This window comes from Crocodylus siamensis, chromosome 3 (assembly GCF_052110815.1).
Source record: "Crocodylus siamensis isolate JL-2025a chromosome 3, ASM5211081v1, whole genome shotgun sequence".
NCBI lineage: Eukaryota > Metazoa > Chordata > Crocodylia > Crocodylidae > Crocodylus > Crocodylus siamensis.
Window position 1 is genome coordinate 244579368 of NC_143397.1, and position 26958 is coordinate 244606325.

At 49.5% G+C, this 26958-nt stretch overlaps 3 protein-coding genes across 9 annotated transcripts in view; 1 reads left to right on the plus strand and 2 right to left on the minus strand.

Moving 5' to 3' along the window:
• The window catches only part of CYRIB (CYFIP related Rac1 interactor B), a 125239-nt gene extending 113572 nt beyond the window's left edge, over nucleotides 1-11667 (minus strand). For 2 of the 5 annotated variants that reach the window (XM_090040644.1, XM_090040651.1), the window contains exon 1: nucleotides 11544-11667. The gene's annotated coding sequence lies outside the window, so the exon portion shown is untranslated. The remainder of the gene's footprint in view (nucleotides 1-11543) is intronic. The other 3 variants (XM_090040642.1, XM_090040650.1, XM_090040653.1) reach the window with 2 other exon arrangements.
• A 4870-nt stretch (nucleotides 11668-16537) lies between these two features.
• LOC149869635 (elongation factor 1-alpha-like) lies at nucleotides 16538-23658 on the plus strand. The gene is made up of 7 exons (XM_090040658.1): nucleotides 16538-16704; nucleotides 16805-16984; nucleotides 17073-17369; nucleotides 17836-17986; nucleotides 18715-18971; nucleotides 19314-19548; nucleotides 19827-23658. Exons 2-7 carry the CDS (start codon nucleotides 16805-16807, stop codon nucleotides 19940-19942), a joined length of 1236 nt encoding a protein of 411 aa, XP_089896784.1. The 5' UTR covers nucleotides 16538-16704; the 3' UTR covers nucleotides 19943-23658.
• A 137-nt stretch (nucleotides 23659-23795) lies between these two features.
• ASAP1 (ArfGAP with SH3 domain, ankyrin repeat and PH domain 1) overlaps nucleotides 23796-26958 on the minus strand; it is a 296405-nt gene continuing 293242 nt past the window's right edge. For all 3 annotated transcript variants that reach the window (XM_090040654.1, XM_090040655.1, XM_090040656.1), the window contains one exon: nucleotides 23796-25869. In XM_090040654.1, coding sequence (XP_089896780.1) covers nucleotides 25795-25869 — 75 coding nt within the window. In that variant the 3' untranslated portion in view covers nucleotides 23796-25794. The remainder of the gene's footprint in view (nucleotides 25870-26958) is intronic.

Sequence of the window (26958 nt, forward strand, 5' to 3'; positions counted from 1 at the left end):
AATACAGGTTTCACTTAATTTTAGCACTGGAGAGGAACTGGAAAGGGCAAGAGAAATGGGTGAGAAATGCTTAGGACGTTTCTCTATTTTTAATCTCTTCAAGCTCAAAGGATGAAAGGGGCGCCATAAAAACACCGAGTCAATCTATTATAATGCCATTAAAATGGAGAACACCTTACTATGCATTTAGAGCCTGAACCTTTCCATTATATTTGTGGTAGAAATCTATGGGGCAAAGGCAAACTTTGCAGGTGCCAGTCTGCCTCTGAATGCTCTTTGCATTGATCTTTGGGAAGAGAATCTTTTTCCAGTTGATACTTTGCCGAATGAAAAGCCTGATCCCATCCAGATGTGTAAGTGTCTGCACGAGGTCAGTGGTACTTGCACCCATTCTGCTCTGCAGGATGAGACCTAATAACTAAAGCAGTATTGGATGACGAGGAGAGGACTTGTTTAAGAAGGGCAGGGCCATGCAACCTCTTCTTTTCAGAAAGCATTTAGCACAGGACCAATCGTGATGTATGGTCCCAGCGTATTAAATGTTGCCAGAGATCTAATTCATTCCTAGTCGCTCTGAACCAGACAAGCCGTATAGGCCACAGGCTCCATTTGAGCTCTAGCTCAGAGCAAAGGGCAGGGCTGTGCTGTGCCATCCTTGGAGCAGGCCAGGAGCCAGATTCTCCCTGCTGTTGCAAGAACAGCTTCAACTGTGACAGGACAATGCTTGCTGCTGGCCTGTCCTTGCCAGTAGGCAGATTTGGGGGAGTCACAGAGAGAATCAAGGCTCTACTTATTTCTGTGCCCCCCTTGTAAGAAGGTGGCGGAAACTTTGTGGAACTTGTTTTCGCTCGAGTTTAGGGGTTGCCAGTATCTGGTCCATGGAGCCACTCAAGAGCTGTAAGGCTTCGTCTGTGCCTGTACCACTGCTGCTTCTCTTACCTGCCCGGCTGTGCGCAGGCTCAGATTCCAGCTGGTGGGGGCTACACGCGGGCTGGGGGCCTGCAAACTGAGTCCGCACCGCAGGGTTCATGTTTCTTTTTGCTCCCCACCCCTCGCCTACCAGCTACGGCACGGGCACAGCTGGAGACTGCCCAGCCCCAGTGCAGCTCCCTATGGGCTGGAAGCGGTGCCTGCGCTGCAGTCACGGAGCAGACTGTGGCAGGGAGAAGTAGCTGTGGCACGGGTACAGCTCCCAGGTGTCTGGGCCTCAGAGGTGCAGGTACATTCTCCCCCATCTCTGATGTGCCACCGATGCTACCCGGCCTGTGCTGGACCAGCCCAGAGTTTCTTAAAGGTTGCTAACCACTGGTCTAGTCAACTAGACTCAGTGCAAGAGACTGAAGGGCTGTTTCAGGAGCCTTGAAATACTGCATGCTGGCACACAGGACAAGCCAAGGGGCACTGTCGAGCCTAGAGATGCTGCCCACATCTTTTCCTCTACATTGCATCTGCCCAGCAGAAGGATGCTGGCCGACCCATTGCCTGCCCCACAGGAAACAAAAGGGCCATCAGGAACCATGCCAGCAGTCTTAGCATGTTCAGCAAGCTGCTCTGCCACTAAGAAGGGCACACATGGGAACAGTGCAGGAAACAAATCAGCCTGCTCCGCTCTAGACAGTGCTGCTGGTGCCAATGCACTCTGCTCTGCCTGGACATTACTCAGAAGCACTCCTTGAGAGCTGGGGAAGAAGAACCTGCAAGTTCCCCTCTGGCCAACCCAGCTACGAATGATCTGCCCTTCCTCTTCCTCAACAGGAATTTGTAAGAAGGATTCGCATTGCTTGGGCTCACAAGAGGAAGTTGCATGAACTCAGGCATTGACTGAAAACGGTACTTTCCACGCACTGCATACATACTATTGTGCCTGCTGAAGATAAGTGGAAGGGGAAGACCCAGAAACCTATGCAATATGCAAACGCTGCAAGGGCAGCTCACTCGTGTGAGACTTAGCCCTTAGAAACACCACAAGGTTAGTGAAACGTTGGGCAATGATCTACCCCGGTGGTGCAAACCAACGTTCCTCTTGCTGCCTCTCGTAACAATGCACGTTCTCCAAAAGCTTTAAGTCAGAAGAGGACGTGGGGCAGGACCCCGCAGCCCTGGGGCACTCGATCAAAACCTCTGCGAGATCAAAGCATATCAACGAGTCACAGAATCAATCATATTATGTGGGTGGGACGTGGTACCTGGATCAAGGTCTTTCTCCTCCTGATCTCCTCCCTCCCCTGCATCCCTTAGAACCGCCTGAAGAAAAACAACGACACTGTTTGCATGAAACTGCAGGAGCCCAACAGCGAAGCAGGCGTGACCCAGGAACCTCAGCCATGGCTGCGCACTTTACTCAGAACAGAAGCGGAAAAATGCAGACTGCTGTGGACAGCTAGGTGTGATTATACCGTGCAGCTAGACTGGGAAAAAACTCGCTGTGTATGTGTTTGTACAGCACCTAACATAGTAGGGCCCAAAGCCATGAACTGACTTAGGATTGACCGCCATACAAATAAACACATACCATTTTAGGGGTGCTGAGATTTTACAATCATGGGTGCACAAATACACGTGCACACACAGAGGAGGGGAAAAGCCAAAACACCGAGCACACTTAGAAACTGGAGATGGACTGAACTATTCCTCTACCAGGAAAAAAACCCTCTGTTTCTCCTTCCATTCTTCAAGTTTGTAGTTTCACAAGATTTGCAATCCAACTCCTAGTTTTACAACTTGAAGCCACACAGAGCGCAACCTCATTTCAAGGCAGTTACTGAAGCAGAGAGACTCTGTTCCAAACCTTAAATAGATATCTGAAGAGCTTATAACCGCATAGGGAATCCTACCAACATCCCAATTTGATAAATTGTCTTAGGCGTGTGCCAGTGGATATTCATGATATATGGGGCCTATCCAAGACAGCGCGTTGTTCCTTACAGTAAACATTTCTTCGGACTTCATGAACAGAATGCCAGACGAACCAACTAATGCACAATAGATCATATTTTGCGATGTGGTCAGGCCCCAAAAAGGAGCAAGCTGCCTCTGCGAGTTATCTGCATGCACTGGAAAGCAACTTCTGCCCAATTCCATTATGTTTGTGGTAGCAGATTTTAGTACATAAGCTTGTTCGCATTATTTTCTTTCCTTGAACGGTTCCAGACCCACCACAGCGACAACTGCACTCCTTATTTATCCACAGAAATGACACTATTTGGGCAGAGGAAGCCTTTCCACATAGCTCCTGGCCATCACGTGTTGACCCTGACCTCATGACATGTGGGACAAAAATCGGTTCTGGTGCAATTACACTGACTCTGCCTCTATAGGAGTGCAAAAGAGAGCTCTGCCACACGTTGTCTGGGGGTAGAGGGATGGATTTTGACACTGCATCTTGGAGGGGCAGTGCACAGACAGCCTGTCCTCCTCCTCCGCACGTCCCCAGGTCTAAGCTGGCAGGAGCTCCCAGCAGAAAGAGCACCTGCATAAACCCAAGAGACTGCTCTAATTATGGCAGCTCCAGAGCTGACTGCAGACTGCACCCCAACACTTCTGTGGTGTTTAACTAGTCATTAGCATGACCTTTCCAACCAATGCCGCCAGCAGGCCAGCCCCGCGCTGCTCTTCTAAATTTCCCCTCTGGTGGCTGCAGTGAATTTATCACCCCCGCAGGCTGCTGAATCAGCTGCGCAGGGGCTGGATTCTGGCTCCAGCGTATTTCATCCAGCAGTTATCCTTGGCAGTGACATCAAGCTCTGCATCTGCACATGAATGGTGAAGTCCTCTGGCTCACATCAGTATGTGAGAAGGGTTACCCATTCAAACTTCACCGCAGAAACCCAGGCCTTGGAATAAACTTTTTAAAAGCGCAGCAAGACATGGTCTAACTTGATCTCCAGCTGACCTCAAAACTCCTATGAGCAGGCTGGGGCTGTACACACATCCACACCCAGGGATTATCTGCATGGCCACGATGATGAGGTCTGTGTTACATTACCAGTCCTTGCTCATTTTCGACCCACTGCCAGGCAGCTGCTCATGCTGGGAGTCCAGCTTGTGGAGCTCCCTTTGCAACGCGAGTCAACACGACTTGAGGGATCTCTGCCTCTTACCGCGGGCAGCCAGTGGGTTTAGCTACAGAGCTCTGCCTGGAGCCTGGGGTCTGGCCACGGCTCCCGATTCTTCTGTGAGAGCTAAGGGAGCAATAGTGGGAACCCGAAGGGAGTTAAGGTCAGATCCCAGATGGAGGGATGTGAGAAGCCATGGGGCCTGGGGCGAGATAAAAAGAGGGATGGTTGCACGTGTCTGAAAGGAGGAAGGGGAATGACCTCCCCTGAAGAAACAAGGTGGAGGGAGATAAAGCTAGACCGCCTGTGGCTTGGACATCCTTCTCCAAATATATATCTGTTGCTGGATTCTAGTTGTCGAGGCATTAACAGTGAGCCCCTTAGCATTCAAATGAACTATTATCAGTCTCTAACTAAAGGCGTGGGTAGATGAGCAAATTATACAGAGGTGGTCATTGGCTTTCATGTCATACTTTGGGGTGTTTACACACGTGCTCTGGGAGTGCGCGGGAGGGGGGCACTTTAATTAGCGTCTGGTATATCAGCACCCATGCTGAAAAATGATGGCAGGGGCGCTTCAACGAGCTTTAGTTAAAGCACCCCTGCCACCATGTTTCAGCGCAGACGCCGATACACGGGCCGCGGGAGTCTGCTGGAGCACGGTAATGACCCCGCTCTGCGAGTGACTGAGTCTGCTCCGACGCGCTGGAATGACAGCAGGCTAGAGCAACCTTGGCTGCTTGTGCACGGGAGCCCGTCGGGCCGGGTCTATCCCAAGGTCAGCAGAAGTTAGACTGTGGTGACCGAGCAGCTGTTTCATTCAGAGGTAAACTGCCCCAGTTTAGATTTCACTTACCACAAAAACATGCAAAACAGTTCCTGCAGATCAGCTGGCGCACGGCACCCCTCCCTCCTCCCCTCTCTTCACTCTGTTATTTTGTCTCTCCACACCCTAAATATGGACACAGTTGTTTGGCATGGCGTGCTCCCCCACCCCATGAGTTAGTCGTTTTAACTTGAGCACTAAAGTAAGAAGGGCGGGGAAAGAGGAACTGTTATTTCTAGACCAGTCAAACAGGAAACTCAGCTCCGCTGTCAAGTTTTGATACAGCCGTAGTTCCTCCATTGAGATTTCTGACCTGGGGACATTGCAGCGCTAGGAACTCGGAGCAGGACTCGATAGCATTTCTAGTCACTAAAAACCTTCATTATCCAACTTGTTCTGCAGCGCGTTGACTGAACGGGGTTTGCAGCTGTAAGATTCGTTATAGGCTGACAAAACCGATGGGCTTTTTTTTTTTTGTTCTTTAAAGAGCTGCTGCCCAAGTTGACAGCCAGAAGGGTCTATGAAACCCTAACTTGTACTTGGTGAGCCATTACGCACCAAAGTCCTCCAGCTAAGATCAATGGGATGCCTACCGTCATTAACTGCTCACTGCTGTGGGTAAAGGATTCATCCAGTCCACTGCATTTTCCTGCTGCAGACAAGGTACATGAACAGTAGAGTCAACACATTAGCACATTAGTAGCCCTCAGACCAGGGGTCAACAACCCTGTGCCGAGCACAGCACGCAAGGCTGTTTTGCTCTGCACACCATCGCCAGCCCAGGCACTAAGCAGCTGCTGCCCGCCGCCAAGCCCAGGCTGCTCCCAGCAGGCGGCTGGGAGGCTGCAAGGCCTGCTGCAAGCAGACTGGGCTTCATGGGCCGGCTGCAGCTAGGAGGCTGCAAACACCTGCTCCGGGCTCCGGCATGTTGGCACTCCAGCACCTTTCAAGGTAGATATTGTTTTTTTTGGCACTCCCGAACGGCTAAAAAACGTTGCCTTAGGCTCTAGGGCAGTGGCACCCTAGGGGAGACCACAGGGTTCCCCACAGGTCTGGATTAACACTGCCACGGCTTCTCGGCTGCCAGATGTTTGAACCCATGGGGAGCCCCACAGGCCGGGCGACATGGCTCTGCATCCCAATGTGCCCTGTGAGATGGGAGCTGAGCACCCCTGCTCTTTTAATTGTTTCTAACACGACCTCTCTCCAGGGAAAGCTGGAAAGCGGGGTTAAGTTTTATTTCTATCATGAACAGTGCCTCTTTACATTTGCAAGAAACATTTGCCGTGAAAGTAGTTTTACACATTCTGGCCACAACGATCAGAGCTGTTTGTAGAGCAGCCCCCAAATCCGGCAGCGGAGGATTCCCAGAGACACCCTTGAAGAAACACTGCACCCAGTGAAGCTACTGCAATGCAAACACGCTTGGAAGGCAGGCGATGTTAGACTCGGGGGTTATAGTAATTCTCAATGACAGGTTCTTCATGGTATCGCAACAAATTAGGTCACAGATTAGATTTTCATGGAAGAGACTATCAGTAGCATCTATATTATTCCTTAAATAGAGAGACTGCAGCCTAGTGGTTTGAGCACAGGACTAGGAAGTAGGTTAAATCATATTTCAAATTCTGGATGAAATAGCAGCTAATTCAATAAGATCCAGGAAAGAAAACCCAGGAGTCCTGATTTCTAGTCCTCCATCCTAACCAGTAGGTTTTACAGCCTCCTTTTCCTGGGCAGGAAGCATTTGGCAAATAAAGGAGAGCTTGTAAATCACACACGATAGGGAGAGACACTGCAGCGCTTTTACACAGCGGGTTGAACTGACTCAAAACAACATTTTCGTTGCTAGAAGTGCAGCACAATTTAACACAGCCGTCATCAGAACAAAGGAAATAAGGGGAGTAGAAGCCAAATATGTTAAATTTATGGCCTGATCCTGTAAGAACTTGGATACCCTCAACTTCTAACCTCTTGAATAGTAGGATCCTGTAAGAATGAGGATTTTAATAATAAAAAAACCACAGGATTATTTCAAGAGCGTCTGCAGCGCGGACAGCCTGAGAAATTGGGACACTAAAAGCATAACTAGATTATATACGGCCTCAGAAAGGCTTTGAGGCGAGAGAAGGTTAAAACAGAGGTTTGAACTAACTGACTCATTTTAGAAATTCGCTTCACGCAGACATACAGACTACTCTTTGGGAAGCCACGGCCCACGTACCCGAATCCAAATTTCACTCCAGTAATTTTATATCGTCATCACCCCTGTTTTCCAGCATACTATAGCAGTCTCAAAGGCCAGAAACGAAATGCAAGGGAATGAACAAATAAAAGATGACAGCCGGGAAGTCAGCATCTAGGAATTGGTTGGTTCAGGTGGATCCTGCTGGATCTTTGTCTACATTTGGCACTTTCTGAGCAGACAAGCAAAGGGCTCAGCTTGCACGCTGTGCTAGAAAGGTTACTGAATGGTGAGGGCCTATAATCGTGGGTCTCAACCTTGTTAGCCTCAAGGCCCCCCCCATGATTTTTCTGAATTTCCCATCACCCCAATCGAGAATCACTGACCTAGAATTTAAATTTGTAAAAGAGATGGAAGCCCCTTTGAGACCAGAAAGGTATAGCTGGGGCTAGGTAAAAGTGGCAGGGGAGGAGTGATTGGGATGATGTCGGCTGCAAAGCATGGCTCCAGACCCATATCCACCTGCCTGCCCGCAGCAGAGCATGCTGCTGGGAGCGGCCAGCACGCAGGCTGTCAGGTGTTCGCAGGGGGCCGCAGAGACAGCCCCCAGCAAAGCTGCTACAGGCTCTGCAAGAGCAGCTAAGACAGGTGCAGGATGCCAGGCATGCAGAGGGGGCAGGTGGGCAAGGAGAGCCCAGATACGCCAGGCACCCTCGTGCCTCTAATCACTGGGCTACAGGCTCATTAACTTGGCACCTCTAACACGGGGCCTTGTACATCAAGACTGAGACACAGCAATAGAGCACAACAGGAAAGATCCTCAGCTCGTGTAAGCCAGCCTAGCTGCACACATGCAGTGCCTGGTGGTATTTCAGCAGCGAAGGGGCCCAAGTTGCCTCTCTGGGAAGCTCGGCCACCATCGCCCCTACTGAGGCACCACGGAGAACGTGACTGGATCCTGTGGACAGATGGAAACCACGCTCTTGCCACTGGTGAAGCAGAACAAGAAAAGCACGTACCAGTCACCTCTGCAGTGTTGGGCATTATTCTGCAAAGTGCTAACTACCTGTCACCGCGTCTTTGGGAGTCTGGGCTACAGGCAGAGACAGCCCCATTGAGTGGAAACATTTGCCTTAGCCAGCTGCAGATCTGGCCCCGAGAGCTTCATTCACTTTAGCAGGACTTTCGAGCAGGAAATGAGCTTTTGCTTTCAACGTTAACCTGCCAGGCTCTCTCAAAAACAAGCCTGAAAAATGCCTTGCCAGGGCCTCTGCCCTAAGCCCTGGGAGCTGCTATTTTGCTTTCAATAACTTTAAACTGCTGTTTATTCTCAGTGAGAGTGACCACAGTCCTCCTACACTCTGCGACCTGCACTCAGCTTCTCGCCAGCTTCAGCACCTAAACCTCTGCTAACACCACCCTGCTATCTGGCCTGTTCGTATTTAGAGGCTCAGTCGCAAGGCCCGATTGCTTTGCTAGGCCTAAGCCCCATCAGCTATACTTACATATTACTGAATACCCATTATACAGCTTACTCCTGACCATTTGAAAACATCTCTGCTCTAGACATTATCTTTAGTGTTTTAAAAGGTACTCACTGTTCATGAGCTTGCATCTCTTCTTACCGAAGCCAGAGCACTCACTGGTTTCTGAGAATAAGATCATACCCTCAGTCTGCTCAACTAACCACAAGTAGCAACTGCTTTCGTCTCCTGAGACCGGAAGCTGCTGCCTCATTGACATTTTACTGTTCCTCTTGAACAGCTATGTGCCACAAGGTTTCTTGCCCTGCCTCTTAAAAACCCAGTGCTACCAACTGCCAGGGATGCTGCACTAGCGGGACCCACCGCTCTGACCCAGCCTGGCACCTGCTATGAAAGTTCGATTCTTTTCAGAACTCATTTCCTCTTGCAACAACAACAACAACAAAATAATAGAGGGCTAATAAAGCAGATGCCCAGTTTTACTAAACAACTGATCAAAGAGCAAACGCAATATTTTTTGTCAGCTTCAAGGCACCAATTTTGAAGAGCGGAAGTTACAGCTCACTTTTTTAACCAGTGGACAAACTGGGTGTTAGGATTTGAAGCTCTGAACAGAGCCGACTAATTTGCATGGGGTTTTGGTGTTCCTCTGCATTGCACCATCAAACCTTTCGAAACAACTTCTTGCTTAAGGAGGTGGCGTTTGCACCCAGAAACAGCATCCGCTTGTGCACTTGATGCTGCTGATCTCCAGACAGGGAAGTATAGCGCCCCCAGACCAGAAGCCCCTCCCTTCTTACAGGCCAGCCCCGTACATTTTTGGCTCCTGGGACAAACTCTGAGATGTGTTAGTCAACAGTAGGTGCAAGATTTGCATAAATAACAACAAAGACTGAAAAGTCTCAAGCCTGGCATCTGTTCCAATATAACATAATCTGCTTTCATTCAAATCAAATGTATCCAGAGCCGTCGGTAATAAGTGGCCCACAAACATGGCTGTCTAACGCTTGGATAACCACAAACAACCTCCGAGAAGCAAACAAACACCCACGTGCACGGATGCTCAATGGCAACTCCTTCTGACGGGCGCTCCCGTATCGTCAGTTAACAGGCCTGGGCTTCCAACTGGGACTGACTGGACGCTGCCATGATCATTGTTGGGGGCATCGTTCCCAATCAGCATTTCCTCGCATCTGATGTTTTCCAAGAGCCCTTACTGAGAAAGCAAGAACATTGCTGCTTGCAACCTGCTCTACACTGCCCTGCGACACAGCAGAAATCTGAATATTGCACGTTCTGGTCTTAGTGCAGCGGTAACTGCCCCCAGGAGGTGGGTCACTTCTATTAATCTCCCTCCCAGACCTAGAGGTCAAGGTCACAGAGAGAGTCGGGGCCAGGGATAACAGCAAAGCACCGATTCCTGACTCCCAGTCCTATGCTTTCACCTCCATGTCTCAGACAACGATCTGTCAACTCAATTCTCATGTCCCTCACGACAATTCCCCTAGCATCAATTCAGATAAAACAGAGGAAAATGAGAGGAGGGTCGAGCCCCCGCAGGTGCGTAGGTCCAGTCAATATTGCCTGCATAACTCTCTCCCTCTGGTGCTGGGCACCCTCATGCCGGTGGACGGGGGAGCACGTTCTCCGCGGTACCCAACACACCCTTGACTGACAAGCTCACTCAGGATATCGATTTGTACATCGATGCTAAATGGCCGGGGAGAAGAAAAGCCCTCTTGCGAACAAGCCTTTGGATCAGAGCTGGATTATTTGTGTATTTATGAACTTGCTTTGTTGCCACTTCCACTTAGTGCAGATGGCAAAGGCTGAGCAGTTGGTAAAGAGGCTCCACAAAAATCAATCCAAGGGAACGGAGAACGCTGCCTTTGCTCTAACGCTGCCAATTTAATTCGGTTGAAAAACCTCCTCAGCAATAATCGTCCTATTCTTCTCCAGCCAGTTGGAGAGCTTCATATAAAGGCTTGAAACCAGGCTAGTCCGGAGAGATCACGTTGCCAACAAAGCCCCGAATGAGGCACCTTTTCTTACCAAAGCCCCTGTTGGGCACAGCTAGCTGGGCCTCTTTCAACAGAAACAGCCTCAAGCGTTTGGCCTCTGATTATTGAGGCTCAGATAACATTTGGCTATTACATAAGCTCCCCGTGTCACCAACGCTTGGAGGACAGCTTCATTTTCCATAGCAAAAGCCATACAGAAATTTTAACAGGTGCCCAGCCTCCCCCTCGCCCCCGCCCCACGGCAAACGAACACTTGACAATTTTCTAGCATCTTTCCTGCGAGGCCGCTGGGCCGCGGTAGTTAAGCGCGGCACTCGGGAGGCAGGGAGCGACTATCGTCCCTCCTCCTGTGGCTGGGAAGAAGGGAGCAAGGCAACTTGTTCTCCTCTTTGCTGGGCCCCGGCAAGTCAGGAACAAAATCCAGGAATCCTGAATAAATCTCCGTACAAGCGCCCCGGTCTGAGACGTTTTGAACTTCAGCTCTGAGCGGGAGAGAAGAAGATAGAAGCACCTGCTCTGCGGCGAAAAGCAGGTGCTGCCTGCCTCTGTTTCTTTTCAGAGGGTGAAGAAGCCACCGCGCCATAACGCTGTTTCCACGCCAGGCCAGCCGCGGCGCCCAGAAACGTCTCGATTTTTCCCCGTGCGGCGTTTCCACCCCTCTAACACCCGCAAAACTTCTTCCCGCCCCGCTGCCCGAGACAACCCCAGGCGCAGGCCCCCCAACTCCACTACCTATTGCCGCCAGATCCCCTTTGCCCGCCGCCTCCACACGGGAAGCCCTGGGCAGGTCGCCCAAGCGGGGCCACCCTGCGGCCGCACGTGCCGGCCGGGCCGGGGCAGGCCGCCTCCAGCTCGGGCCCCGCGCAGCGCCAGGGGAAGTCGGGGCCTGCCCGCGCCTCCCCCAGCCGCCCCGCGCGCGCACGCAAGCCCCCCCCGCGGCGCCCGTGCCGGGGCGGGAGCCGGGCGCGGTACCTGGCGGCGGCGGCGGCGGCGGCTTCGCGGCGCTGAGCCCGCGCTTCCGGGTCGGGCCGGCGCAACGTCACCGCCACAGGTCTGCACGGAGCCGGGACGGCGCAGAATAACTATAAAAGGAAGAGCCTGGGGCCGAGGGGCGGAAACCCCGTCTACCTTCCAGCGAGCCGAGGCAGGTTGCCGCCGGCGCGAGCCCTCCGGCAGCAGCGCTGAAGGGGAGGAAAGCCCCGGGGTTTCCAGCAGGGCTTTCCTTGCCCCTTCCCCCGCGGCCCGGGGGAAACCCCGCCGCCTCGTAGCGGCGCCCGCGCGGCCCCCTCGGCGCTGCGTGCTTCACCTCGGTCGCGCGCGGGGAGGCGGCCCCCCCCGCAGGCACGCGCCCGAGGGCGCCCCAAGCCTCCGGGGCCGGGCCTGCACGTAGGGCGCCCGCCGAAGCATTTGGGACCATCCGAAGCCCGGGGTGGGGGGTGGGTGTTTGCTGGTGGTTCTGGACAGACGCATGGATTTGGCAAGTGTGGCTTGTAATCAGTAGCGGAGCGTTGGGGGGAGCGGGGGGCCGGGCCCTCCGGGGATACTCGCTCCCCTGGCAGCACTTGCAGTTTGCAGGCTCGGTGAGGAGCTGCCAGGGCACCCGCCCCCCCGCTCAGCAACGGGCCGCGGACGGGGGAGGGACACAAATGGAAACGTTGGGTGATGCACACTACACCACTGCTTGGAAAATTTAAATAAAAGAAATTGTTGCACATGCACAACCTCAGCTAAACCACAGGGCCTGGTTCCCATCTAACACACGTGTTAGGCTGATATCAAGCCACTGCCTTTAGTGGCCTGGATCCTGCTCCCCCCTGGGGGGGGGGGGGTCAGACCAAGGAAGCGGCAGGAGGCAAAGGCTGCTTGGCAGCTTCTGAAAAATCAGGCCCACCCCAGCTCTTAGGTAAGGTGCCCAGTGCATGGAGACCACCAACCACATCACCACTCACAGGAAGCTGAGAGGGGAGCAATGCCTGTCACACCTCTTCAAATGCCCCCTGAGAGCCACCCGGTCTATCCCTATTCCCACTACATGAAGGTTTTTACCTTCTGGTAAATAAGAAAAACAACCCATGCTGGCTCCATGTGCCAATGGTTAAAACTGCTACGACTGAACTTCCCCTAGTACAATTCACACAGTTGTGGTTTTAGCAACTTTACTTTGTGATAAACATTATCAGGGTGGATAAATGCAGTTTGCACATTGAACGTGAATCATCTTACCAGGTCAGGGCACAGACGACAGGCCTGCAGGGACAAACAACAGGCAAGCAAGTGGGGCTAACGGCTCCCTGGTCAAGCCCCAAATACAAGGGACGGATCTGCAACAGTGACCGTCCTCGCCTTCAAACAGCTCCGCATACAACTCTGTGGACACATCCTTCAAGCCAGAAGAGCACCTGGCAGGTCCTGAAGTCCATCTCTATTCCCCCAAAGCACGTATGCATCTTCTCAAAAAGAGGCGAAGGCGAAGTCCCACTAAAACAAATGCCTATAGTAGAGAATAGGGAAAGCTTCCTAGAGCAAAACCGAGGGCGATTCTCTTGCACTGGGTGGGACAACTCCCCTGCATGAAATTGGACCCAGGTGCAAGCATTTGCAGCAATCAGGAGGTTCTCCTGTGGGCTTAACTCACTGCGCTAGGAGATGATTTGGACCGACTGCTGTTGCTTTATAGCGTGAGTGCTACCATCCAGTCTTTTGGGAATGACTGAACGTTGCTGCCTGAGCGTCAGGCCAGAGCACCACTCCAGGGTAAAAAGCTATTGAATGAAACACACGGCTGACTAGGAAGGGGCACGCTACTCTAAAACAGGCCAGCACACCGAGAGGTTAGGGCTGTAATCACACACGCTCAGTGATAAGACACTATCAACGGCAGCATATAGATTTTCAATTTTTCTTCGGACTTGCCAGGGTTTGCGATCTCCTCTTGAAAGCTTTTCCATTAAGGAAATATTGATCGCCCCTGTGTCTTTTCTCCTTCCTTTTGGCAGCAGGAGCCAGGAGCCCTTGAAGGCCAAATTCCTCATGTGTGCCAAGACCAAATCAAAAATCTTCCACCCAAACGGCTTCTGTCTTCTGCAAACAGCACTGTGTATCCGTCCGCACATGCAGTCCCATTCATCTCGGCAGAATGACTGGGCGCTGAAACTCATCTGTATCTGTAGGATCGGGGCTATGGAGAACAGACACTTTTCTCTAATCAAAATAAGACCAAGGCCGATTTCCGGTGGTAAATCCAAACCAACGGCCATTTCTTTTCCTCCCCTAGTCAAGAACAGGGCGTCAGCCCCTGTGCGGAGCCTAAATTCCAATTTATTTTTATTTCTAACATAGTAGCACACCAAGGTGCTAATCAGGAGTGGGATACTGTTGTAGTAGGCACTGCATGAACATATGGCGAAGAAGAGTCCCTGCTCTGAACAGCTGATTATGTTAGGTATTGCGCTAGCGAATCTCCACGCAGGGAGTCACTTTACAGACATGATTAAATGTAGGGCTGGCTCCTGATTAAAAGCAAAGGTCCAAGGACTGTATGAAACAAACAGAACGATCGAGGGAGGCCAGGCTTAGAGAGGAGAGCGTGCGGTTACACACACTAGCTGCCTGCACAGTGCAGTTGTGTCAAGTCATTCAAAAGATAGTTAGGAAACATTATCTATAAATGAGCCAAAAATAACAGCACTAAGGAATCCTCAAATCGAACACCCTTTGAGGTCCAGAGCGGTCTTCCTCCAGGTCTGTGAAATGCCAGGTAGACGGTTGGGGCTATAGAAATAATATAAGATTATTTTAACGTAGGAAAACCCCCACATTCTCCCTCCCCCTCAATATTGTTCCTGGAGTTGGATGAACTCACCCCCACCCTGAAACTAATTAACTGGGGGAGTGGGGAAAGTTAGCCTGGAAATTTTGGCCTGAGTGGTTAAGGTTTGGCAAAGTGATGCACAACTGAAGAGACAGTTTGAGAATGAAAAGTGGTAACAAAGAGTCACTCCAGGTAGTTACCAGACCAACCTCCAATAATTAGGCCTCTGCAAATTGCTGGGCAGGGTTTTCAGTCTGGCATCCAAACCAATACATTCAGAATAAAAATGGCTTCAAATAGACCCTGGATATTTTTTTCTGCCATTGCCAAAATATAGAAGACGCTTTGTGTTTTGAGTTGATCAGTGTTTATTTGGCTTGAAACACAAACTTTCATTTTTGGGCACGATTAATACTAGCAAAGATTTCACACAGCAAACCTCACACAGGAGTCAGCGCCGGTTTTAGCTGGCAGCCCAGGGACGAGAGCGCTGAGCGGTATTTGGAGCCGGGTGGCTCTGTTTATCTGTGGATGATGTCCCACTTTGTCTGAAGTATATAAATAGTCAGGAGGCAAAGAACGAAAGAGCACAGGAGGTGAACCAAGAGCGTAGGTCTTTAGCCTGGTGGCTGGAGCAAATGGGATGCCTGGGTTCAGGTCCCTACTTGTGTGAGCAGGGAGTAGAAGTGCAACAGCATCAGCAGGAGACTCACCCCAAAGCACTGTGAGGTAGAGCAGTCTCCTGGGTGGATGCTGTGGCTTCAAACTCCCTCATCAGGCAGAGCAGGGTATTCAGCCTGACCACCCCCCACATCCTGGACCAGTGCTGGACAAAGAAAAAGGCACGCCTGTCCCCCCAGCTTTTTTTTTTTTCCCCCAGACAAACCTAATCAGCAAGTCTGGATTTGTGAGTAGCTTCATCAGTCCCAGACGATTTTTTTTTCCATTGGAAAATACTGCTCAGCTCTAATAATATCAGGAGCTCACACCGCCAGCAGCTGGACTGGCCTTTGTGCCCTTGCAGACCTCCAGCCAGGCTCTGCCCAGGCGCAGGCATCTGCCTGACACTCTCTCTCTGCAGCCGCAGGGGCGAATGCCCACGGCAAACCCACACGGTGCAGCCTGCAGATCAGGCCTGTGGCTATGAGCGTTAAAGGTGAACAGATGAACTGGTCTGGATGTTTCCTTTGCTTGCTCTGTTACCTTCCATTCAAGTGATGGCTTTAATTAGCGTTGTATTGTGCAAACCGGGCTCTACAAAGACCAGTCAGGGACCAGAGCCCCGGCACAGTATATCCACAGATGAAAAACATGGTCTCTGCCCCAAAGGGTTTGCAATCCACATAAATAAATCACCCCTAGCAGCAGATTCCCTGGAAAAACCATTTCCTGCAGATCTGGTCCCCCATTTTAAGAAATCCCTGACCCCCCTGCATGTTGTAACAGGGTTTGGAAGGGGTCCCCCTGCTTTATTTCATACTGGCTTTTCCCTGGGCACCGCGTGCAAGACCCCAACCGAGGCAGCTGCCCTTCTCGTAGCCCCTAACTCACACCCAGGCCCACGTGGACTGTCCTTCCCTCCCCAGAGGAGCAGGGCCTGCAGGAGGGCCTCAGAAGCTTTCCAGCTTTAACTGAGCAAGCACAAGGACGGGTACAGTCCTGGCCGGGACACCCGCAGCCGGAACTCTCTGGGGGGCCTGGGCGGCATCGGGGGGAACGAGAAAGGAACCGCCGGGCAAGGGACACAGGCAAGGCAACAAGGGCAAAGGCCCCGGCAGCAGCCCGACCTCACCCGCCCCCAGGACTCGGGCAGAGGGTATCTTTTATGAGATGTTTGCAAAAACACGTCTTTGCTTGCAAGCTTTCAGGCACACTCGCCCTCCTTCGGCATCGGGGAGTGCCAAGATCTGACATTCCTCCTGGGTGCAAATGACAGTCCCCGTTTCCCAGGACCTCGCGTGGGCCATGGCCGGGGTGCGGCCGCAGCACCGGTGTGCAGTGTCCCTTCGCTTCCTCCCAGTGCACCCGGCCTCCCCCACGGCAGGCGCCAGCCCGAGGCAGAGGGGCAGGAGGAGCCCCGGGCGGCGCGGGGCGGGGCGGGCGAGGCAGGTGCGGGGATAAAGGCGGCTCGGCGGCGGCGCGGGGGGGCCGGACATGGAGGAGGAGGCGGCGGCGGTGCCGCCGGCGCGGAAGGTGCAGCTGAGCGTGGCCGTGATCGGGCACGTGGACTCGGGCAAGTCCACCACGGCCGGGCACCTGCTCTACCTGTGCGGCGCGCTCGACGCGCGCCAGCTCCAGAAGTTCGAGGCTGCGGCCACCCAGGTAGGGGCGGGCGGGCGGGCGGGCGGGCAGGGAGACCCTTCCCCCTTCCCCCTTCCCCTCTGTCCCCGGGCTGCAGCCCCGGCCCCGTGCCTCCCCGCAGATGGGCAAGGGCTCGTTCAAGTTCGCGTGGGCGCTGGACCGGCTGCGCGCGGAGCGGGAGCGCGGCGTCTCCATCGACCTGGCGCTGGGGCGGCTGCACACGCGGCGCCGCGCGCTCACCCTGCTCGACGCGCCCGGGCACCGCGACTTCCTCAAGAACATGCTGACGGCCACTGCGCAGGTGCGGCCGGGCGGCGGGGGCGGGGGAGGCGGGAGGCTGCGGGCGGCGGCGGCAGGCCCACGCGTGACGGCGGCCCGTGCCGGGGCAGGCGGACGCGGCCGTGCTGATGGTGTCGGCGGCGCCGGGGGAGCTGGAGGCGGGCGTGTCGCGGCAGGGCCAGACGCGGGAGCACGCGCTGCTGGCCTACACGCTGGGCGTCAAGCAGCTGGTGGTGTGCGTCAACAAGATGGACCTGGCGGAGCCGCCCTACAGCCAGCGGCGCTTCGAGGAGGCCGTGCGGGCCGTCGGCCTCTACCTGCGCAGGATCGGCTACAACCTGGCCGCCGTGCCCTGCGTGCCCGTGTCCGGCTGGACCGGCGACAACCTCACCCTGCCGAGCCAGAAGGTAGCGGCGGCTGTGAGGGGGGAGGCCTGTGCTCGTGGCAGCCGGTGAGACGCCCCTGGCTGCGCAAGGCGAAGGTTCCCCAGCAACGGGGGCCGAGGGAGCTCACCTGGGGCAGGAGCTGCTGCGGTGGGCCTTCCCTGACCCTGCACGTGGGCTTCCCTCAGCACTGCTCCATGTGGGCTGTTGCATGGCTGCCCCATTTCCCTCCCAAGCATCCCCTCTGGGGTGGGGGTAACGGCTGGTGGGCACAGACAAGCTGGGCTGCGAAGATGGGGAGGCCTTGCATGGCCTCTGGCATCTGCGTGCTGGGAGCGCAGTCCCCAGGACCAGAGCTTGGGAGGCACCAGTCTAGTCCAGGTTAGATAGTGGGGAAAGGAGCTGGTGCTTGCTGGGGAGCGGCTTGGCTCTGGGAGCTCTTGGTCCGTCCCAGCTGTCGGCGTGATGCATCTTGCCTCTTCCCCTGCAGATGAGCTGGTTCAAAGGCTGGCAGGTCAAACGGAAGGAAGGTTATGGGAAGGGACAAACTCTTCTGGAAGTGCTAGACTCTCTTCTGCCTCCCGTGCGTTTGAGTAATAAGCCCTTGAGGCTGCCTCTGCAGGATGTCTACAAGATTGGAGGTTGGTCTCGGGAAGGGGCTGGGATTTTCCTGTGGGACTCCTGGGGGAAGAAGGGGGAGAAGGCATGAACCTGAGTAGATCAGAGGTTTTTTGCTTGTGCCCCTCACAAATGGCCTTCATGAAGAGAAGGCTCTGCTTGCTCCTAGCCCTGTCACATCTGGAAATAAGTGACAGCACCAACCTGGGCACTGGTTTGGCCCAGTAACCTTGGCTTATGCCTTGTGTGGCAGCAACGCATGCTCTCACTTTGCTGTTGTTTCATCTGCTCTACAGTAGCTATCAACTGTGTTGCCTTCCTGGTAAAAGTGGCATCAGAGATGTCCTCGCCTCTTTGCACAAGCTGACTTCCACCGGGTGACTTCTTCATAAGGAGTCCCTGTGGAGCTCTCCAGAGTGCATGCCTGCCATAGCACCAGTGCTTCTTGCTGACACTAGAGACTACCAGCTTGGATCTCCTTGTTAGCGATGAAGCTACTCGCCCAATCTGGAACTTCATACCTGCTTGTTTTGGAAGATACCAAATTCCCAGTTGCACTTCTTGTAGCTGCGTAGCCATGGATGCCTTTCTGGCCCTTGGAGGGTCAACTTTCTCCTTGAAGGAGAAAACTCTGAAGTTACCTACCTGCCCTGTCCTGGCCAGGAGAGCTTATTTTGCTGCACTACCTGTGCTTTGTATAGTCAGCTCTGACAAACGCATTTAATGTGTGTGCTTTTGTTTTTTTCCCTAGGAGTTGGTACTGTACCTGTGGGGAAGATAGAGACTGGCATTCTCAAACCAGGCATGACTGTCTCTTTTGCCCCCACAAACCTATCGGCAGAGGTCAGATCCATTGAAATGCACCATGAGCCACTGGAAGTGGCTTTTCCTGGTTATAACATAGGCTTCAATGTAAAAAACATTGCAGTCAAGAACCTGAGACGGGGCCATGTAGCTGGTAACTCCAGGAATGATCCTCCAGCAGCAGCAGCTCACTTCATAGCCCAGGTACTGAGATGCATTTGCAGGCAGAGTAAGGTTGGTTTGTCTGCTGTTCTGGAGGCCTCCCATGAAGGGCAGATGGGTATTTGGGATGAGCAATGAGGAAGCTGCAGTTCTTGGAGGGTGTCTTTTGAAACAGTACTTCCAGGAGGCCTAAAGTAGGGGATGGAGAGGTGTTTTTAAAATCTATTTGTAGAGTAAATGCTGGATGTGTAAGTACTAAAGCTGATGATTCAGATGGTTGCCAATTGAAGCAGCTTAACAGTGTCAAGACATCTTGGGCATTCTCCCCTAAACAGCAGAGGTGAAAAGCCCTCCACTTATTCCTGGGATGTTTCTGGATCCTAGGTGATTATCCTGAACCACCCTGGCTTCATCAGGGCTGGCTACTCCCCTGTGATAGACTGCCACACAGCTCATGTCACTTGCCAGTTCGCTGAACTCTATGAGAAGATTGACCGTCGCTCTGGGCAGAAGCTGGAGGACAGTCCATCTATGCTGAAGTCTGGGGACTCTGCTCTCATTAGGCTTATACCTAGGAAGCCCATGTGTGTGGAAAGGTTTTTCGACTTTCCGTCCTTGGGTAAGTATCTGAAGTCATGACAGTGCTGCCTACTAGCTGCTAGTGCTTTCTCCTTTTGCCTTCATAGTGAAAATGTAAATTGAAGTACCTAGTCCCTGACTAGGATCCACTTGAACTGCTCTCCACTCCCAGGAGGATCCACAGCTTAACTTCACGAAATGGCTATTTCTGGACTAAAGGAACCCTGGCATCTATCTGCAGGAATAGAGACTGTCTTGCCTAATGGAGTCAAATAATAGTTAAACCTAGTTTTGGCTTAGTTTGTTTTTTCATTTCAGGTCGCTTTGCAGCTCGGGATTTGAAGCAGACTGTTGCGGTTGGAGTCATCAAATCAGTGGAAAAGAGATCCACAGGCTCTACTAGAAAACAAGTGCAGAAAGCTCTGCTTATCTAGTGGAGTGCTGCCAGCTATGTGAGAGGTTAAGTTTTTTTTGCAAGCTACCTTCATAGAGAAATGTTCATGGCTTGTGGGACTGGTTTTGGGTTTTTTGCTTAACCTCAAGTTGAGGATCTTTTTATGTTTAATGCAGTGGGATTATTCAGTGTTTGAACAATTAAAAGTCTCATCAGATCAGCCTTATTTGCATTTGTTACAAAAGCCACCTTGGACATAATATCCTTACTCTACACCCTTGAGAAGGGCTGGGCCTGGCCTCTCAGTCCCATCTGTAGAGACCTTCAGCCCTTTTGAATAAAATCCCAAGGACAGCTTCATGCAACAACTGTGGCACAGGCTGGAACCTGCACCTTTCTTAAAGCAAGCTTGACAAATTTTAGCTATAACTGCACATGGCCTCTACTTCTGCTTAAGTGACTGAATGTAATGTTCCATAGTAAGCTTCCAAAAGACGCCTTTTGAATGAGGAAGTGCATTGTGTCTAGAGGAAGCTGTAACAAAGCCTAGGCTGCAGCTAGTTTGTGGAAGCACTGTTTGCTGACTGCTTACCTAGGCTCTCTTCTTTTTGCATTTTTGTCTCTCTCTCCCCCTCTTTTTTTTTCTGTTCCCTTCAGGGGAATGCAGGTTGGAAAGCCAAAGGTTGAGTTGTTTGATATTGGGAGTAATCTACCGTTTAACATGGCCAGATCTTGAAATGTAAATCCATACTGAAGCATGTAGCAAGTCTATGCTATTGGAGGAAGAGATGCTTAAATCTTGTAACCTCTGCTAAATTGTGGCAAAATGGGCAATGCAAATAGTGACACTAAAAAGAGCATTTTATGCAAGTAGTGACATCCCCACCCAAAGCTGACTTCTTCTTTTGGACCTAAAAGTACTCATAGCCAAACACTTCATACTGGACTATGAAAGCAGTAGAAACAGCCTAAAAAGTGATCCCTAGCTAAGCTTTTTATTGATAATAGTTTTCCTGTCCTAGAGGCCTTACTAAGACAGACTACACTTGTCAACAGATTGAGCTTGCTTTTTCAGTAAGCATGGGGAATGTAGTTCTCATGCTAACTAGTAGCAGCTGTAGCCTATATTGTTAACACATTTAATTGGCACCTCCCTTTAGTCTCTGGGTGCTCTAGCTTGATGTCAATAAAGCTGTACAACCAAATACTAGTTTAAGCTTTTAAGGGACCAGCAAAACAAAATGGTGCAAGTTTCTACTTTTAGTCCTAGGGTATAAATCTGGAAACAATGGCTTGTGCTAAATTGCAAACTAGTAAGGGCCATAATTGACTCTTTACCAACCTGTATAAATGAGTTTAATAGACCCTACCTTGTAGAACAAATCTGTCTTTATGGGAGCATTCAAGGGCTGGAGAACCTCCAAAATACTCTAAGATATCAGAAATTGTGGTCTTAACTAGCTCAACTGTCTGCTACTTCAGGCAGTACCCAGTAGGCATTCACATTAGGGTTCAGATTTGTCTACCAGCTATTCTAAGGGGTATACCAGGTTCCTGAAACTAAGATGATTGCTGCACTCTGAGCAGGAGCACCTGACCCTCAGTCTTGTGTTTTTACAAGCCCAAGACAACTTCCTCCTGTTCTATTTGGCTGAGCCACCTGAGTGGAAGCTTAAAAAGGGGAAGGAACAGGGCAGCATAGTTTAAATTTTGTTTTCTATAAGGCTTCAGCTGAATACCTCCTGCATGAAGGGCCAGATGAAGTCATTCCAGACCTACAGCAAACCAGTCTGAATGTTCTCTCTATCACAGTGGAGTTTCAGCTTTCAGATGCCGTTCCAGTGGTTGTCTCCCATCTATGTAGCAAACAGAGTAACTTGAATGAGTGGAGTGACTAGTTATAGCTGCAGCTTTCAAAATTTTTCTTGTGGCAACAAGTCAGCCTTCATTCAATTTGAAGTGGAAAATACTTTTCCCCCTTACTGTGATTTAGGAAAAACTAAGACCCTCTAAGTGATATGCAAAAATAAGGGTCTTGCTCCAGTACAGAAGGGAAGAACAGGTCAGTGAGAAGAGGGAAGAGAAAAGAGCAATGGTAGAATGACTTGGCCAGAGAAATGGATGGATCATGTCTTGGCCAGAGAAACATTTTCAGTGCTTTTCACATTCAGCATGCAAACCCCAAACTACTAGCGAGAGAAGCTCTTGGTGGAGGGCCCAGGCTATGGGATATATTGCAGACTTTAGTGTAATGAGGAGTTACCAGAGTTAGCTCATAGGACTGTTGGTGGTGGTGGTGGCCGTGGTCTAACTGTAGCTCACAAAGTTACTGATTTAGAGCACTGTGAGACTACAGCACTGCTGCTGGTTCATGAGCTAGCTCTGTTCACTCACCACTTCCTGCCAGTCAAGCTGCCTGGGAAACTCATCCTTCGGCAGCACTCGGGGCAGGACAAAAACTAAAAAGTTTGCGTAAGTTGCTTTTAAATAGTGAAAGAGTAAAACCAGTAAGTCAGAAAGGAAGGAGTTGGGGCCCTCTTTCAAGTAGAAGAGTCTGTACTGAAAGCATTCAAAAGCCTAAAAGAAGGCTCCACACCTTCAAATGAGTTTACTTTCTCTGGTGAAAGCTAGGTCATAACTCCTCACACTTCCTGTGGCACCCCAGCCCCCACAGTGAGAAATAAAGTAAATAAGAGCAAGCTCTCCCTGCACAGCAGCCCCTTACCTCCTTGCAGAAGGGCCAGGCAGAACTGTAATAAATGTTTGTTTTTTTTTAAATGGGGTGCTGTTCAGTTCACGAGTTATGAAGGGATGGCTGGAGTCTAAAAAGATTGAGAACCACCAGGGTAGGTAGCAACTTAGACAGGCACTCAGCCCCAGAGCTCACATCCATGGATATTGAAGAACTGTTTTGCACTACAGCTGTTTGAGATGCTCTGTTCACCCTTCTGGAGAGAGAGGAAGATGACCAAAATTGCAAACGTTTCTTCCCAAACAGAAATGCACTTTGAATTTAGATAAGCCCACTGGAGAAAGCTTCACAGCAAAATGCACTCGTTACTCCATGGGTTGGATTAAAACACTAACTACAGGAAAATGCTTCTGTACATAACAGATATATTGATGGGGACCAGGCAAGGTGTGTGCTATAGCCAACTACTTAGGATGGTCTCTTGCACACCACTGAAGTAAACTGACTTTTTCACCTCAAGGATATTCCAGTTGACAAAAGGGCCTTGGTTCAAATGTCTGGGATCAACTGAATACATTTATTTAAAAGCGACTTTAAATATTAAAAAAGTAGAAATTAACACATACAGTACTCAAACTCACATTAAATACATGTGAAGAGACAAGTGTACTGATGTTTGACCTTAACATTCAAATAAGAAGTCAAGATTTTAACTAGTGGCACTACCAGAGCTGATTTCTATACAACACATCAATGTACTATGTAATAAAAAAATAAATAGCAACTGCTGTTCAACAGTAAATAAGACATCATTTGCAGAACATACTTCCCCCTCCTGGGGCAAAAAAACTAATTAGCTATTTGTCCATAAAGATCTAGACTTTCTCCAATACCATGTCATGTACAAAATTGCAGAGTGGCTCATTGAGTTTAAATAATACCGTACTTAAACTCAATCAATATCATACAACGTGTTTTTCAGGTTTCCTATGACCCACGATAAGCCAGAATAAACAGAACTCTTGTTCCTGATGGAACTCAATTTCAGTTTAAAAAAATGCATGTATACTACTGCAAAGAGCGTAGAAAAGAATAGCATTTGACTCAACATCATTTTACATGTCCAAGTTTCTTTATACATTTTGCTTTTACCAGCTCATTTTGAGATCACTTAAAAACACACTTGACCACAAAAAGTAAATAGTTTTTGTTCTTTAATGCAACTTAAAACATTGTATGAATGCATAAAATGGAATGCAAAATAAACTCCGGGCCTGACTTCCTTCCAGAAAAAGTATGAGTCTGAAATATTGTGGGTAATGCTGTAGGGGAAATGCCAGCAAGCATGGTTGCACTGTGCCCTGTTTTTTTTTTTTTTCCTTTTCTTGTTTTTTTTAAGAATAAACTTGTTTTTGTCATAGATGAATAAGCAATTGTTTAAAAGCCACTTTCCAATAACGGTTTCAATATTTTGCAATTATCATGCAGGTTTTATTAGTCTGATACTTAAATTTTCCATATGAGCCATATCAATAAGATTAAATATTCACTGACTACAGCTTTGTCAAACTGCTCTAAAAATGAAAGCTTTCAGAAAATGTGCATTGTGCTTTTATGGAATGAGAGAGTCTCCTGGGTAGCCAAGATGATCTACGAAATAACGCAAGTTATATCTGTTATTGTGCCGAAGTGACATCCATCTTAAGAAATGTACCAGGCCTATATATGAAAAGCATGGAACCTGACAAAAACCGTTTATGAAGAAAAACAATTGTGTGTTAAAACGTAACATACCGTAGAAAATGAGAAAAATTAATGGAGTTGTATTTTAATAGTGTGTTAGATGCTTTGAATAGAGAAAAAAAATGAGAGCCTTAATTAAGTGCAAGGAATGTGTTTTCAGGCAATGCAGTTTCATACTTCTGAAGCTACCAGGGGTCAAATGCAACCCTCAAAAGACTATTAGAAATTTAACATTATAATAATGTGTTTGCTGGCTGATGCCTGGAGGTAAGACTATAGACCACAATTTTGGTTTAATGAAGACTATTAAAACAACTTGATATTGGTGATTTGGGTTTCTATCATCAATAGCAGAAAAAGGGCAATTTTCACTCTTGATTTTTTTTGAAAAAAAATATCTACAACACTGAGTTTGCCAAATAACACACCACTTACAAAGTTTTACATTAGCTAATTATAACCTTCAACAATGTTGAAGCCATTTTTAAAATAACAATGTTCAGACAGCCAATTAGCTATAAACTAATACTGTTGCAGGCTCGCATTTCAATGTGAACAGTGATAAAATTGAAATGCTCTCTTGTTCAAACTTAACTATGTGACTACAGTACTATTCATGTACAAAGGCAGGTTTTAAGTAAGCTTCTAAATGCATGCATAATGCCAAGAGTAATACTTTCTAGAAGTTAAATGAAAGAAGGTTTACCAAATTCCACATCTTTCTAATGCAGGACAGTCTGACTGATGTTTAATAAAAAAGTTCTCAGAGGGAAGTAATTTGTAACCTTCTTACAGTGAGGTAAGATCACAGGGAAACCGCACTCAGTGCACAGAACAGAAACATGAAATGCTGGATGCGCACCCAGAAATGCTACTGCTGTCTGTAAAGTCAGTGAATATTTCTGTTGCTGTTTTTATAATAACACTTAACTGAACACTTCATTTAATAAATACCAAAGTGGGTTTCATAGCTGTAAACGGTGTACACTTAAAAACTCTAGACTGGTCTTTAAAGGGCCCAAACCATTCACTTTGAAAACAGAATCTAACTTTCTAATCATATAATTGAAAATACGGAGTTTGTTAGGAACAGTCATTTCTATACAGTTACATGGGTGATTGAAACCACCTATATTTGGAAAGCTGGCAGTTCGTACACAATTTTAACAGCATGGACAGAGATGTAAGTGCTAGATGCCAAGGATGGCTTCAACAAACCCAATAAGGCGTGCCAGGTTCCAAGGCTACCATAATACTGGCAAAGGCAGAATAACACAGTATATTTACAATGCAGATATAATTCACCTCATGAGGTTGACCTTAAATGAATTCTTATTTTGTAACAGCAGCTATATATACAATTGTGCACAGGATTACAGGGAGGCAGCAGCTGTTCGCTTTTGCTAAAAAGCCCGTCTTGCATGAAGGATGTGCAATGCTCAAGTTTTGTATGTTTATTAGTCTGACAGAATGTGCACAAAGGACACAGGGAAGACTCCTTTCCTCTCCGGCTGTCCTTCGATGTGGCCAATCTGCAACAAAGGAGACAAACATGGTTTAAGGACTTCCCATTTATCCCATACAACCACCATGCACTTCCTTCTGCATCTTGGAGCAAGTGAGCTGGGGTCCTGCATGTTTCGCCCCATGCCATGTAAACCCTCCACCAACTGACCCAAGTCAGCTAACATTTGGCTTTATATAAAGATCAATAATAAACCATCCAAACATAGCTTAACTGATAAACAGAAGCACGAATGAAAGCATGTAGAGTGAAACAGAATTAAAGGACTGTCATTGGAATAGGAGGCTGGCAAAAGTCTTGTATTTCACTGAATTGCAAGAATTTCAGGAACATGGAAGAAGAAAAGTGCACCTTCAGCTACAGGTATCAGACTGTACCTGGGGTATCAAGTATCTTCTGAAGCATTGCTGACCAACTCACTCCACAAAGATATTTGCTAAAAGTGGAAAATGACATGGACTAGTTTGTTCTATATGATGAGTAGAAGAAAGCCTTACAGAGCACTTCTTATATCAAGCAAAGACGACAAGCGAGGGATAGAGGGTCCATCTACCCTCTCCCTGAAAGAATCAGAGCCCCAAAGCCAGGTTTAAGCCCTCCTGCTTAAGAAGGATAGAGCCAACAAGTCCCACGAACAAGGGGACCACAGTGTTGCAGTCGTCAGTTCCTACAGACAAAAAAGATGCGTGAAAGGGGAATCCAAACATTTTCAAGTAAGTTATCTGGTGTGTGGGCATTTCAAAACTACAGCTCTAATTGACTGCATTAGAACAGCAGGCAGCGTTTCATTACAGTCCTTTTCTGCCTCATGGGTATAAATCTTGTTCCACTGTTTTCAGAACAGCATAACCCTTTCTGCTCCATAGGTTGCTGTAATGGGGGAGAGGAGACTAGAAGGGAAACAGCTGGGGCTACAACAGTAAAAACTGAAACGTATGGCCCACCAGCTCTCTCCTTCCATCCAAGAAGCACCTCTTGGTTTGGAGCTCTCCCCAGCATTTCAAAGAGAGGCTTCCTAAGAAGATCCCAGCTTCATTTACAAACCAGACTTAGCAAGCACTGCCAGCAGCGTTCTCACTTCCACCCAGCGATTCGG

Bases quoted from the DNA above. Each gene is read 5' to 3' on its own strand.
- LOC149869635 (XM_090040658.1), top strand. From the start codon at position 16,805: ATGGGCAAGGGCTCGTTCAAGTTCGCGTGGGCGCTGGACCGGCTGCGC. The intron at 17,987-18,714 runs GTTGGTCTCGGG...TTTTTTCCCTAG, and splicing joins GGATGTCTACAAGATTGGAG to GAGTTGGTACTGTACCTGTG. The intron at 18,972-19,313 runs GTACTGAGATGC...TCTGGATCCTAG, and splicing joins CAGCTCACTTCATAGCCCAG to GTGATTATCCTGAACCACCC.